At 38.0% G+C, this 15,678-nt stretch overlaps 1 protein-coding gene across 15 annotated transcripts in view; it reads left to right on the top strand.

The window, feature by feature from the left end:
* PPP2R2B (protein phosphatase 2 regulatory subunit Bbeta) overlaps positions 1-15,678 on the top strand; it is a 489,623-nt gene that overhangs the window by 214,550 nt on the left and 259,395 nt on the right. For 4 of the 15 annotated variants that reach the window (XM_063723941.1, XM_063723942.1, XM_063723938.1 and 1 more), the window contains exon 2: positions 15,071-15,155. In XM_063723941.1, the coding sequence (XP_063580011.1) occupies positions 15,119-15,155 (37 nt within the window). In that variant the 5' untranslated portion in view covers positions 15,071-15,118. 15 annotated transcript variants of the gene reach the window in all.

The following is a 15,678-nucleotide window of genomic DNA, read 5'->3' as shown; positions in this document are numbered from 1 at the left end:
TGGCAAGAAAAAATCAGAAATCTGTGGTCTTCTATTTGTCTTCTGTGTAACCTTGGATCAGTCATTTAAACCAAGAACCTGAATTTCCTAATGTAGAGAATGAGAATACCTGATCTACCTATTTATATGTGCCCAGTACTGTGTCTTCCAAAACCATTGTGGATTTGAATGTTAATGATTAATAATGATTGCTGGTAGTTATGGAGGGCTTTCTGTGTGCCAGTACAGGCTTTGAGCCTTAAAGTATTTTTCTCATGTAATCCAGTTTAATTGTATAGGCTGATACTGTTCTTATCCCCCTTTAAATGAAAAGTTAAAGCAGAATAATATGATTACTAGTCCACTGTTACACAACAGTGAGTAGAACAGAAGTCACATCCAGGTCTGTCTGATTCCAAATCCTGTATTCTTAAACTTGGCAAAAATTCATCACAATGTAGTATATGAACACCTGTTTAAAAGAACAGTTATGATGATGTTGATAGAGAAAAGATGATTCATTTTTCTAAAAAATATTCTTCTGAATCAATCAATACAAGGGTCCAATTTCTACCAAGGATTTGAAAATGAACTGGGGGGAAATGGAAAGGCAATGCAGTATCGTAAGCAGTAATGTGGAATGCACATCAGAAGATCTGGGTAGGATTCCAGTCCTGCTACCATAATTTGTCACTTTTATTCTCTGGGCTTCAGTTTTCTAATCTACTATAATGAGGTTGAAGATGGGGGAGGGAAGGCATGCTATCTACAGACTTTTCTGACTCTCAGTTTCTATGAGGCATTATTTCTGTATTTGTGATCATCTAGGTCTCTTTGATATGTTCCGATGTTCACCTCAGGGGTGAGACTGGGAAAACATGGCCATAGGCTTTAAATGACCCCAGAAATTCCAGGTCCGGCTGTACTTCCTGGGTCAAATCATCCTGCTGGCAAGAAGTCTCTGGTGCAGCCAAGAGGCAGAGCCAGAAAGGGAAACTTCTCTTTGCCAAAAGCTGCTGCAGATGGAGGAGCCAGTCTGTCTGGGCAGCCATGACTTTGAGAGGAGCCATTTGGCAAAGTTGTTGGCAGGAGCTGCCTTGCAGCATGAATGCTGGAGACAGTCCTGGGCTGGAGTGAATCAGGGACGCAGCAAAGGTGGCTGGTGGAACAAATAACCATCTGGTGAGCAGGGTGCTGCTCATCTTGCCACACTGATGGGGAAGAGCAAGTGCCAATCAATGAGGTTAAGCTCTCAATGACATGATCTGACAGGCACAATAGAATTTCTCTCCTGTTATTTTATACTCCATGGTGGGGGTTATAAACTCCAAGGGAACATAATTTTTTCAGAAACCAGGAAGGCCCCAATTTCTTCCACTATTATAAAGTAGGAAAGAAAATTTAACAATTCAAACAAAAATTATTTATTGCCAAGTGCTATGTAGGAAGTGCTGGGGCATATGGTGAAGTATAAGACTATAGTCTTGTTCTCAAACGTCTTTCCATCTATTTGGGCAGGTGACACTCAGTCCTTCTCAAAACATAATTAACCACAGAAGCTAGGGTGCGTGAAACTGTGTCCTGTTTATCTCTCTGTTATCATGAGGTGGCTGAGGTGGTGGAATCAGAGCCCACCTGGCTCTAGACACACCTCTGGCTATGCTAGTTCTGTGGCCTTGAGCAGGTCACTTCATCTTGCTGAGTGTTTTCTTGCCGACAAAAATATGGCAGGGGATGAGGCAACATGTTATTATTTATATGTGATAAATAAATAAATACAAAAGAATCCCTCTCTACTCCATGGATTTGGGACCAATAGTTGACAGTGAACTTGAAAAGTTAAGGCAAGGAGTCATAAAAAATAACATACCATTTAAATTTACTAATTTCAATGAAAGGCCCGATGAAGAATCAAGACCTTACCTTTGAGTATGGATCTGCTGATTGGGGGTTGTAATATTTTTCTTGCATGAACTGTCCCCCAAATGACAAAGACCATGCCCAACTTTGATTTCCTTGAGGTTGAACAAGACCGTAGATATTGCAGAAGCAGTCTTACTACAGAATACTTCTAGATTCTTGTAATTGTTCCCCAATTTTTATATCTCCTACTTTTAATTTGACGATTCTGTCTTTTGAAATTTTTCAACTGACTTTTCATATGAAACAATCATCCTTCTTTTCACACTATTCTTCTCATTACCTTTCATGATATTTAATTAAATAACAAGTATAACTTGCATCAGGAGATTTGGAAACAAACACAAATGACTCTCAGTAAACATGCAACTCAACCTGAAGGAGCAGAAGTGTGCCTATGTACCAGAGATTAGCCTACTCAATTCGCTGGGAGTACTTATAAAGGATGTTGTAGGCCTGTTTTACAGAAAGAATGGAAGGCACTTTTTCTTTTTTTTTTTGCATGTATCAAAAGTTAATTTATTCTTAATTCAAGGTAGTATTCCAGCATACAGATATACTATAATTTGTTTATTCATCTATTGATAGACATTTGTGTTGTCAGCTACTGATGAGGATCATGTACATCTGTGAATAATGTTTATGTGCATAAGTCTTTGTATGAATGTATTTTCTAATTTTCTTGGGAAAATATCTAGATATGGAATGTCTGGTTGTTATGGCAGATATAAGTGTGAGACATATATATATATATACACATATATTTGTATATTTTATATATGTTTAAAATATTTTCTTTTTTTCTTTTTCTGTTTATTTTTTATTATTATTATACTTTAAGTTTTAGGGTACATGTGCACAATGTGTAGGTTAGTTACATATGTATACATGTGCCATGCTGGTGTGCTGCACCCATTAACTCATCATTTAGCATTAGGTATATCTCCTAATGCTACCCCTCCCCCCTCCCCCCACCCCACAACAGTCCCCAGAGTGTCATGTTCCCCTTCCTGTGTCCATGTGTTCTCATTGTTCAATTCCCATCTATGAGTGAGAACATGCAGTGTTTGGTTTTTTGTCCTTGCGATAGTTTATTGAGAATGATGATTTCCAATTTCATCCACGTCACTACAAAGGACATGAACTCATCATTTTTTATGGCTGCATAGTATTCCATGGTGTGTATGTGCCACATTTTCTTAATCCAGTCTATCATTGTTGGACATTTGGGTTGGTTCCAAGTTTTTGCTATTGTGAATAGTGCCGCAATAAACATACCTGTGCATGTGTCTTTATAGCAGCATGATTTATAGTCCTTTGGGTATATACCCAGTAATGGGATGGCTGGGTCAAATGGTATTTCTAGTTCTAGATCCCTGAGGAATCACCACACTGACTTCCACAATGGTTGAACTAGTTTACAGTCCCACCAACAGTGTAAAAGTGTTCCTATTTCTCCACATCCTCTCCAGCACCTGTTGTTTCCTGACTTTTTAATGATTGCCATTCTAACTGGTGTGAGATGGTATCTCATTGTGGTTTTGATTTGCATTTCTTTGATGACCAGTGATGATGAGCATTTTTTCATGTGTCTTTTGGCTGCATAAATGTCTTCTTTTGAGAAGTGTCTGTTCATATCCTTTGCCCACTTTTTGATGAGATTGTTTGTTTTTTTCTTGTAAATTTGTTTGAGTTCATTGTAGATTCTGGATATTAGCACTTTGTCAGATGAGTAGGTTGTGAAAATTTTCTCCCATTTTGTGGGTTGCCTGTTCACTCTGATGGTAGTTTCTTTTGCTGTGCAGAAGCTCTTTAGTTTAATTAGATCCCATTTGTCAATTTTGGCTTTTGTTGCCATTGCTTTTGGTGTTTTAGACATGAAGTCCTTGCCCATGCCTATGTCTTGAATGGTAATGCCTAGGTTTTCTTCTAGGGTTTTTATGGTTTTAGGTCTAACATTTAAGTCTTTAATCCATCTTGAATTAATTTTTGTATAAGGTGTAAGGAAGGGATCCAGTTTCAGCTTTCTCCATATGGCTAGCCAGTTTTCCCAGCACCATTTAATAAATAGGGAATCCTTTCCCCATTTCTTGTTTTTCTCAGGTTTGTCAAAGATCGATAGTTGTAGATATGTGGCATTATTTCTGACGGCTCTGTTCTGTTCCATTGATCTATATCTCTGTTTTGGTACCAGTACCATGCTGTTTTGGTTACTGTAGCCTTGTAGTATAGTTTGAAGTCAGGTAGCTTGATGCCTCCAGCTTTGTTCTTTTGGCTTAGGATTGACTTGGCAATGCGGGCTCTTTTTTTGGTTCCATATGAACTTTAAAGTAGTTTTTTCCAGTTCTGTGAAGAAAGTCATTGGTAGCTTGATGGGGATGGCATTGAATCTATAAATTACCTTGGGCAGTATGGCCGTTTTCACGATATTAATTCTTCCTACCCATGAGCATGGAATGTTCTTCCATTTGTTTGTATCCTCTTTTATTTCCTTGAGCAGTGGTTTGTAGTTCTCCTTGAAGAGGTCCTTCATGTCCCTTGTAAGTTGGATTCCTAAGTATTTTACTCTCTTTAAAGCAATTGTGAATGGGAGTTCACTCATGATTTGGCTCTCTGTTTGTCTGTTATTGGTGTATAAGAATGCTTGTGATTTTTGTACATTGATTTTGTATCCTGAGACTTTGCTGAAGTTGCTTATCAGCTTAAGGAGATTTTGGGCTGAGACAATGGGGTTTTCTAGATATACAATCATGTCATCTGCAAACAGGGACACTTTGACTTCCTCTTTTCCTAAATGAATACCCTTTATTTCCTTCTCCTGCCTAATTGCCCTGGCCAGAACTTCCAACACCATGTTGAATAGGAGTGGTGAGAGAGGGCATCCCTGTCTTGGGAAGGCACTTCTTCTTGGAGTGTCAGCTGCTTGGAGGTCTGTTAAAAGGACTTCTGCTGTAATTATGATGATGAGGAAGAGCCACTATATACTGAGTGCTTGCAATGTAGCAGGAATCAGGTTAAGTATTCTGGATGTATTCTATGTGATATACTACATATTATGTATCTATATATACATATGATATATATATGTATAGATGCCTGTGTGTGCATATATATGTGTGTGTATATATATGTATGTATCTGTGTGTGTGTATATGTATATAATTTAATCTTCACCACAACCCTCAAAAGTATGTATAATTAGAGCTGAATTAGATGAGACTTTAGATCTTATTCACCATTGTTTATCCATCTCCTAGTATAGTATCTGGTGAAAAAGCACTCATTACACACTTACGGAGTGAAAGAGAAAATAGATTTCTACTTTACTGATGATAAAACTGAGGCTTAGAGAATTTGTGTCATTTTTCCCAGTATCAATCAGCAGACCCAGGACTTGAATGCAGGTATGTCTGACATAAAAATATATGTTATTAAGAGCAAACTGAGGTACAATACAATAATTTTTCTGTACAAATTTCTTGGACATATACTTTGGATCTCATATTGCCTATGAATATCCTAATAGAATGAAACTTTGTTATTATCTCCATTTTGTAAAAGTATGTCGATGTTCTAGAGCAGGGATCAGTAAACTTTTCCTTTAGAGGGTCAGATGATAAATATTTTAGGCTTTGCTGACCATACAGCCTTTGTCCCAGCTACTCAATTCTTCCAGTGTAGTATGTGGACATGGCTGTATTCTAGTGAAACTCTGTTTACAAAATCAAGGAGTAGTCTGTAGACCATCATTTGCTGACCCCCATTCTAGAAAAGTACTGGGAACCTAATAGAGGTCCAAACAGTGTTAATCGTCTAAGTGAGTGGCTGCAGTGAGTGCTAGAGGGAAGCTCACCTCACCAGAAGTGGTTAAGTGGGGAGGTGGGGCCTTGGTGGGATGCTGGCAGGTAGAGATGGGTGGCAATGGCTTTCCTTATTGGAGGCAGAGTCTTGTGTGATGTTAGGAGGCGAAAGTATGCGAGGAAGGTGGCATGTTGTTTTAACAAGTGAGCTGGAGATTAGAGATGTAATGGAATGTTTGACAGCTCATTAGAGTCCTCACACATAGCCATATCCCTTCTAATCAGTGTCTGTCCAATAGTTCACTCAGTAGTTATTTTAAAAACATTTATCATATATTAGGCACTCTGCTAAAAAACCTGGGTATAAAATATTTAAAAATTAAATGTAGACCCTGCTCTCACAGAACTTGCATTCAATTGGGAATATATACATTAAAAAACACATGTGAATATGAATATGAAACCTGTTAAAGGAGAAGGAAGATCCTTTAAGAGAATAAAGTACATGTTCATTAATGAAAATTTTGACTGTACAGAAAATTCTAAAAGAGAAAATCAAATTTACTTCTAGCTGTGCCAGAAACAGTCATTATAAACATTTTTGATGTGCTATATTTCCTTCCAGGCTCAGTGTGTGTGTGTGTGTGTGTGTGTGTGTGTGTGTCAGAGACAGAGAGAGAGATGAATGGAGAATGCTAGGATTATATGCAAAACAACATCATCTATAGGGTTTGTTTGTTTGCTTTTGCCCCAGACACAAACTGTTAGCATTTTTCTATAATATTCTATAGTTGAACAACAATTTTGCCAGTCGCCTAATAATGAAAGTTTACATTATTTCCAATATTTGCTATACTAATTCTGAAATATATAAATAATATATTTGGTTATGTCATAGACTCTAAATCATGTCTTTGGTTATATTTTAGAACAAGTTTCTGAAAGTAGCTTACTGGGTTAAATGGTATGAACAATTATGTTTCTAGATGATAGGACTAAATTACCTTCTAAAATGGCTATCCCAAGGAATACCTTTGTAATTACTGTAGGCGTTTTCCACTTTTGTTCTGTCCATATTTTGCTTCCACCTCACATTGTCACAAATTTTCAAGGTGCTTAAGTTTATCCTAGGGAACTTATGTGGGGTGAAGATCAGAGAAAAATTTCTTAAAAGATACAGCCATTGAATTTTAATTTGATCCCATTGCCCTTCTACCCCCCAAAGCTCCAGGTACTTCGACCCTTTCTGAGAGGAGAGGCAGGCTCAATTCTCAGCCTCTGCCATTAAGCACATGGGTAAGTAGTTTGTTCCCTGGGATTCAGTTGCCCACCTATATTAAATAAAATTACTTTCATGGTTCCAGGGCATCATTTGTAGATGAGTATATGGAACCTGGTGACCCAGAAATGTTAATTTTCTTCAAACTGGTTAGTAGGTAACTTCAAAGAATGATTGACCCAGTATGACAACCAGTATGGTTGTTTAATGAGCTAGTCTCTCATGGGGTACAAATTTGACATTTCGGAAAGCTGTGCTTTTTTTTTTGGTTAATACTATGTGTAGTTGAATGAAATTTGAACCCAGGCAAATCTGAAAAAAATTAGACTTTAACTATCAATGACTTTAGACTTCCAGACGTCTCTAGTCTTCTCCCAAAACTGGCACTATTGTTTAATCTAAATAAAAAGTACAAATCTTATCTTATAAATTACCACTGTAGTTAACATTCTATAGTTGAACCATAATTTTACTAGCCACCTAATGATGGAAGTTTAGATTCTTTCCAATATTGCTGTAATAATTGTGAAATAGATAAATAATGGCATGACTCTAAATCATGTCTTTAGTTATTTTTTAGAACAAGTTTCTAAAGGCAGGATTACTGGATTAAATGGTATGAACAATTATGTTTCTAGATGATAGGAATAAATTTCCTTCTAAAATCGCTGTTCCAAGGAGTACCTTTGTAATTGCTATGGCCCTTTTCCACTTTTGTTCTGTCCATATTTTCAGTGAGTGATTTTTAGTCCACTTTCAAAGTATATTGTCTGTCTGCATTTCAGCAGTCTTTGGGGATTACAGTTGGGAGTCGGTGTGAAATCTCAATTCATTTGGCCTGAGTATTTATTTAGGACATTGTTCCTCTTTGAAGTGTCTTGGGTTATTGAAATAAAAATATTAAGCTCTTTGAGGCATTTTTTAATTTAAAAAACTTTATACAATATTTTAAAAATTATACACAGGGTAAGCACATAAAATTTAAAGGATGGATGGATGGATGGATAGATGGATGGATGGGCAGTTGAATGGATAAATATTTGTGGTGGTTAGTAGGTGACCCAGTTGCCTTCTCAGAGGACTAAAAGTGTTAAAGCATCTTCTAGAAACTCCAAGTTTCAATGGAGATTTGGGGGTGCAATATTAAAATCTACTTTTCGTCCTCTTCCTCTTCTGTCTTGGAGCCAAGGGTAGGTGGGATTAATTAGAGTAGCACGATCTGTAGGGACATGCAAACTGGAATTCATCAATGGTGCTAGTTTAAAAGGAGAAGATATGACAGGCAGAGAAGAGCTTCCCTAGAACCCTGAACTATCAGGAGAGATTAGGACAGTTTAGTGTTTCCTACTGACATATCCTGCAATGACTAATTTCTAATCCCTTTTCCTATTCTGTAGGATTAGCCTGGGTGAAACTGACATACTATGTTTTAGAAGTCAGGACCCTCTGGTCACTTAATAGGATATAGAGGGAAAGTTTTGGGTGCAGTTCCATTTGTGAACAAGATGTATTTGTCTATAGGTTCTCTGACCCCCAGAAGGGGTCAGAGATCAGAAACTTGCTAAGCACCCACCAGGACCTGAAAATCTCTGTGCACTGTGGAAAAAAAAAGCAAAAGCAGTCTGATTATCGTATTGTACTTCGGCTGCCAACATGCTTACTCAGTCCTTAAGCTTCCTCAGCACAATTTGAGATGGAAATTTTCTGATCAGAATTTTTCCTATAAGTCTTAGAAACTTGGATTTGAGCCCATTATGCAAGCCAGGGGTTTTTTTTTTTTTTTTTTTTTCCAATTACTTGACAAGCAGGTTGCCTTTGAGTCACTCATATGAATGGCCTTGATGTAGACATTGGCACATGCTGAAAAGGCAAAAAAATAAAAAATAAAAAATAAAAAATTTACTTTTCTTTGACCCTTTAAGAAGATTAGTCTGGTCACAGTTTTCTCCTGTGCTTATAAACCTTCATGTTTCCTGCCTGTCCTCTCATCTTCTAAGTCTCTCCTAATTGATCTTCAAAGCATTGAGGCTGGCTTGTGCTGGGTCCTCGCTACTCCAGGCCATTCCTGCTTCCCCTTCCCTGGTACCTGCAAGGCCTGCCTCCAGTCCACATTTTCCTGTGAAGTTTTTCCTGAATTCCTCAAGTTCTTTGATCACCACAGCAATCCTATGAGCTTATAGATATTTTCCCTATTTCGTGAATGTGGCAACTGAGGTCCAAGTTCAGACAGCTAGATCTAAAGACACAGATCCTGCACATCATCTCCCCAACAAGACAGACACTCCAAGAAGGCAGTGACCACATCTTTCCCTCTAGTTTACCATACAAAGGACAGTGGGGTTCTTGGCACATGGGTGCTTAGTAATGGTTTTTGAATTTGATTTCAATTTGAGAGTAGATTAATAGCATTTCTGTAGTTAGGAGAGCAGCCAGTTACATATTCTTTTCTTCGGAGTTTAGACTTGCAGGTCCCTGTAAACGAGGTAAAGCCAGGTCCTTCTACCCCAACTAAAGTTTAAAGATGCAGGGGAGATGTCAAAAGATGTGATCTGAGATTTCTGCAATCACTTGGAAACTGTACTGGCTAATTAAGATCATAATAGATTATTCTTTCATTCACTCATGTTTATGCGTGTGTTCTTTCACTCTTTAACCATTCAGCAGGTATTTACTGAGCAACTGAAACTTCATTCATATTATATGAGTTATTATATGATAATATCAATAAGAAAAATTATGTGAAAGTTTATTAATATTGGCTATGAGGGGGATGAAATCAGCAAGCCAAAAAAAAAAAAAACACAATGCTGTATTTCAGAGAAAGTCGAAGGTAGCTTCATCCATGATAAAAAGGGTATGTAAAGTATGATTTCTCTTATATAAAATTTTATTTGTATAGATAAAGAATTCCATGGAAAAATGGCGACAAAAATATATTGATAACTCAGGCTGATGAAATTTTAAGTAATTTCTACTGTTTTTATATTGTCTATAATGTATGACAGTTTTAAATAAATGTATACATTGTTTATATAATAAAAACAGTAAGGCTGCCATTGTGGTGAGAAACAATTCATGGAGTGTCTGCTATGTGACTAGTCTCTGGAAATCAATGTAGTGAATATTCACCTGAGTTCTTCCTTTTACTTTGAAGACACATTAGTTTGACGACGGGCGTGGTGGCTCATGCCTGTAATCCCAGCACTTTGGGAGGCTGAGACAGGTGGATCACGAGGTCAGGAGATTGAGACTATCCTGGCTAACACACTGAAACCCCGTCTCTACTAAAAATATAGAAAATTAGGCCGGGCGCGGTGGCTCATGCCTGTAATCCCAGCATTTTGGGAGGCCGAGCTGGGCGGATCATGAGGTCAGGAGATCGAGACCATCCTGGCTAACACGGTGAAACCCCATCTCCACTAAAAGTACAAAAAAATTAGCCGGGCCTGGTGGCGGGCACCTGTAGTCCCAGCTACTCGGGAGGCTGAGGCAGGAGAATGGCATGAACCCGGGAGTCGGAGGTTGCAGTGAGCCCAGATCGTGCCACTGCACTCCAGCCTGGGTGTCAGAGGATACTCAGTCTCAAAAAAAAAAAAAAAAAAAAAAAAAATCAGCTTGAATGCTGAAAGAGGAGTGATAAGGGAACACTGTGACTGTCAGCTTCTATAGCAAGAATCCTTTTTAAGGTCTGTCACCTGAAGATCTGGGTGAAAGGGCTTTAACAATGAGCCTGGCCCTTAGGTTTATAGCCCCTTTGGTCCTTATGTCTTGGCTGCAACAAGAAAGCTAAGACTATATCTCTGACCTCAGCCAATCATTTTATAAGGGGACTGAGCAATGGTCTGGATGAGTCAGTGAAAATCAATTGCAATGATGGAAAACTCATCTAAGAAAAACCCATCTAAGAAAAAATGTCCTAGGGTCAGAGCCAGCCCCTCTGCACATGAAAGATTTCAGTCTGTGTTTATTGACACAGAGGGTAGTTTTAATTACCCTGAAGGAATTTCTGGCATGTTTTGCCAAAGCCAGTTTTAAAATGTTTAATCAGTGGATTAGTGACTATCAGACCTACTGGAGAGGTCTGCACATGGGGCAGCTGGTCAAGTGTAGTGTATTGCAATGAGGCTGTTAAAGACAGAGTATGGGTACATTTTGTCAGAGAAACATAGGAGAATACTACCATCCACTCATAAGATGATCTTGCTTTAGAAAGTGTGGTGTGTTTTCTGTGCCAAAGGCTTGATTTCCTTTCTTGGTTTCATGATCTAAGCAACCTCATGACCTCTGTCTTTGATATACTGAAAAGCGAATGTGGGTAAGATGGTCTAGAGCCAGAGTTTGAGTGATTAATCAAGCAATCAGTTCAAGCCACAACTAGCAACTTGAAAGAGTGAATATGCTTTTCTAAATTTGATAGGCCCAGGGAAAATGTATACTTAAAATAGCATGATGGTTTTTGTTTTACCTGTTTGTGTGGACCTGTAAAACATTTTAAGATGAGAGCTATAAAAGGAAAAGCAGGATGGTGGTGTCACATCACAAAGCAATTTTAATCTGCTAGATACCTTGAGAGGAAACCATAGTCCAAAATAAAGGTAAAATCACTAGAAAAATTGTTTTCCTGATTTTTGTGTTTTTGTTCTTGTATCTTTTGGTTGAATCTCTCCAATAAGATGTAAAAACACTTCATAGTGCTAAATACCATATTTTCTTCATCTCTCCAAGGTAAACTTCAGATAGAATTTCTTTTTTTTTTCCCTACACAAAACTGTCCTTCATACTACCTCCTTTCCCTGATGTTCTAATCTATAGATAGGCCACATTCTACTCTCTGATGTAGACAAGCAAGAGACTTGGCACCTTGAAATTTGAATAGAAACCCAAAGAGCCCATGTTGTTGAGCTGCTATTTATGTCCTGTTCATTTACATGGTAGTTTTGTGATATTCCTTGTTGCTTTCACAGAAAGGTTTCTCAGGCTATTTCATACCAACATGAACTTATCTGGGGGGTTTGCCACACTTACTGGCTCTTGACTCCCACATTTTTTTAAACTTTTATTTTAGGTTTAGAAGTACGTGTGTAGGATTGTTAGATACATAAGCTGCATGTCACAGGGGTTTGCAACATGCACATTATTTGGTTACCCAGGTAATAAATATCTTACTCCCTCTTAACCATCAAAACAACTGATCAAATAATTCAGTTGTCTTTGGCACTGCTGATAGTTTTCAACTCTAAAAAATTCCCCCTTCCTCTTGCTTTTAAATTAGTTCATCAATAAACCAACTTCTCCAAACAGGTTGATACATTAGCAGCTAAATATTAGGCAAGGAAGGAGTTATGTAAAATAGTAATGTCATCTTATACTTGTGGGAGGGGTTTTGTATTTCTGCAAAGTATTTTCACAGCTCTTATCTACTCTGCTCAACAAATATAAAGAGTAAATTTCCTTTATTCTCATTTTTTCAGTGAAAAAACTGAGATCCAGTGGAGTTAATCAACTTGCCTATGATCACATACCTAGTTTATGGTGGAGAAAAGACTGAGGTTTAGAGACTGATTCATAAAACCGAGCTCTTTCTATGATATCAGAATATCAGATAAATCAATAAACTCCCAAGTAGATGAAATCTTACAGTGTTGGAAAAAAGTGCATCTGCTTGCTGACTCTGTGTAAGACATTGACCACTAACATTTTTAGAGCAAGGTTCTTTGGGTGGAACAACTTGGTGTGCTTTACACTTTTGATCTTGGGGCTTGGGCATGGGTTGTGTCTCATTCCTAAAGTCACTCATTTTTACTCTTGCCAAGTGGAAGAGTCTCTGGAACCACATTCCTGGACAATGGTGCAAGCCTTAAAGCACTAGGGTTTGGTGATAATAGACATAGAGAAGCCAGTGGATTTAGTTCTATGTCATGGCTGTATATTGCGCTCAAGTATCTAACTCACAGATATCTACCATTTGGAATGAGCAAGAAAATAGGTAAGAAAAACAATGGATTGATCATCACCAACACCATTCTGATCCCCAGAAACTAACATAAGGACAGGAAAACAACATTTACTGAGTACTGTGTGTATTTTTTTTTGCCTCATTTCCATTTTATTATGTAAGCAGTGAAATCTTTGATAAGAAGATGGGCTCATTACTTAAATCCTCTAACTGCAGTTGCCCCTATGTAAAGTTAAGACAATAGTAGTAACTACTTTCCATGGTTGTTGTGAGGGTTAAGTGAGATAATACTTGTACATGGCTAGTTCAGTCCCTGACACAGATTAAACATTCAATGAGTAGTTGGTTGTTTTTAGTAGTTTTAGAAGACTTAAGTGGTCATAAGTATTATTTGCGCTGGACCACATACACTTTTACCCTCCCAACCCTAGAGTTTAGAATTATATGAAAAAAGTAGTCAAGAAAACAGACTCTGGAGATGACTGGGTTTGTATCCTGGCCCCACCACTTGCTAGTCCTTGGGCAAGTTATTTAACCTCTCTAAGCCCAGGTGCCTCATCTGTAAAATGAAGATAACAATGCTTAACCTCGTAAAGCTATTGTAAGTATTAAAAGTGATGGTGCCTGTAATGTGCTCAGGACAGTCCCAGGAAAATAGTAGGTAGTAATTGCTAAATGTTAAGCTGTATTTTTATTAATGTTAGTACAGCTGGCTGGGCGTGGTGGCTCACGCCTGTAATCCCAGCACTTTGGGAGGCCAAAGGCAGGCGGATCACCTGAGGTCGGGAGTTCGAGACCAGCCTGACCAACATGGAGAAACCCTGTCTCTACTAAAAATACAAAGTTAGCCAGGTGTGGTGGCACATGCCTGTAATCCCAGCTACTAGGGAGGCTGAGGCAGGAGAATCACTTGAACCTGGGAGGCGGAGGTTGCGATGAGCTGAGATCGCGCCATTGCACTCCAGCCTGGGCAACAAGAGCAAAACTCCATCTCAAAAAAAAAAAAACAAAAAAAAAAAATTAGTACAGCTATGTATATGTCTTAAGATATTATCATTGGAAGACAGTTGTTTTGATTACAAAACAGAGGACAAATAAGTTAATACACTAACCTTAATCTTTGATCCAGTATCAGTACTGGCTGGTGGTGATTTGATCTCTTTTAAATAGCAAAAATAATCTGTTAGGTTGGATTCTTTTTCTGAATATAAAATGAAACATTGAGGAAACTAAAATTCATTATCTACTCTATGCACCATCAGCAGGATATTTAAGGATAATACATTTAAGATACTACAAAATTAACAATAATGGACTAATTATGAACCTTTTGTTCTATATTAGTGGTATCTTGAAGCTTCCCATTAAGGCCTAATTTTTTTAATCTTACATGTTTATTTTGAATATTTCTTCTTATATTACCTTGCTCATAGTTTCTCATAGGATATAACCTCATACTTCCGAATGCTTGCAGAGAAATGGGGCCATTTCTAACGAGTGAGGTGACTTACTTCTGCTCCTGAATAGTTCCTATTGCATAAAATTTGTTCTGCACCAGAGCATTCTCTCTTTCACCCACTGCTCCTAGCCCTGCACCATAAAACCTTACCCCAAATGCTGAGTATCCTGTCCACAGGACCCTACTTTGGCTATTTGAAGCCAGCTCTCCTAATCACTACAGCCTTTTCAAAATTCCCTAGATGCCATACAGCAGCTGTTTTCAAACTTTAACGTGCATTAGAATCACCTGAAGTATTTGTTAAATACAAGGTTCCAGGCTCCACCCCCTCAAGCTTAGGATAGGTCTATAGGCCTGTGAGTTTGATTTTTTCAGTTTCCCAGGTAATCCTACTGCTACTGATGATGATCAGGAGAAACACTTTGAGACCATGGCTCTATGTCTGTCTTCTCAAGTGAGAAGGCAGTCCACTTCAGGTCGACGGGGCTGAGGCAAGGGAGCTTTTACAGTGTTGATTGTGTTACCTTCTTAGCCTGGATTTTGACAGGCCTGGAGCAAACTCTCCCAAAGAGATGGTAGGGGGTATGTGGAAAGTGTGTAAATGCACCTGTATGTTACCAAAAGTTGAAGCATCACCACCTCCTGGAGTCTGGATCTGAACCCCATGTTTGTCACAGGAGCCAAGGGAGAACCCAAGACAGAGAATAGTGGCACAATAATGAAGCATGAATTATCCAGATGAAAACACCTATGGAAATAAAGGTATTCGTATTATTATTTATACCTACTCTTCTTGATAAAGTAGCAGTATAGAAGTGTTAAATAGTTCCAATTGCTTAAAAGTTGTTCCGTGGGACACAAGTTAATTTACATTTTTTAAATAGATATTGTACATAGGAAGCATAGTTTGATTTATTGTTTTAAGAACAAGAACATATTTTGACCAAATGTACATGGGGATGATATAACTAGTTATAAAATTACCGAGAGAGAGAGAGTGTTGGCTAAACAAGAATAGAGCCTGCTTTATTGATGTTAGGTTTGTTGAATAAGCTAGAGAACAAAGTAGATATATTAACTGCTCAAACAAAAAGAGCTTGGGGTCAAGAGACAAAGAAAAAGAGCTTGGGGTCAAGAGGCAAAGAAAGACAATGTGGGCATCTTACTTTGAATATAACGAAGAATAAAAGGTATCACTGAACAGGTAATTTCCAATGAGAAAATAGATCTAGAAATCACTGTGTAGGAAAAACAACTTCTCACCTGTATCAAATATTCTAAAGCC

The sequence above is a fragment of the Pongo abelii genome, chromosome 4 (genome assembly GCF_028885655.2).
Source record: "Pongo abelii isolate AG06213 chromosome 4, NHGRI_mPonAbe1-v2.0_pri, whole genome shotgun sequence".
In the NCBI taxonomy this organism is placed as follows: Eukaryota; Metazoa; Chordata; class Mammalia; order Primates; family Hominidae; genus Pongo; species Pongo abelii.
This window is presented reverse-complemented; position numbering and strand designations above follow the sequence as displayed.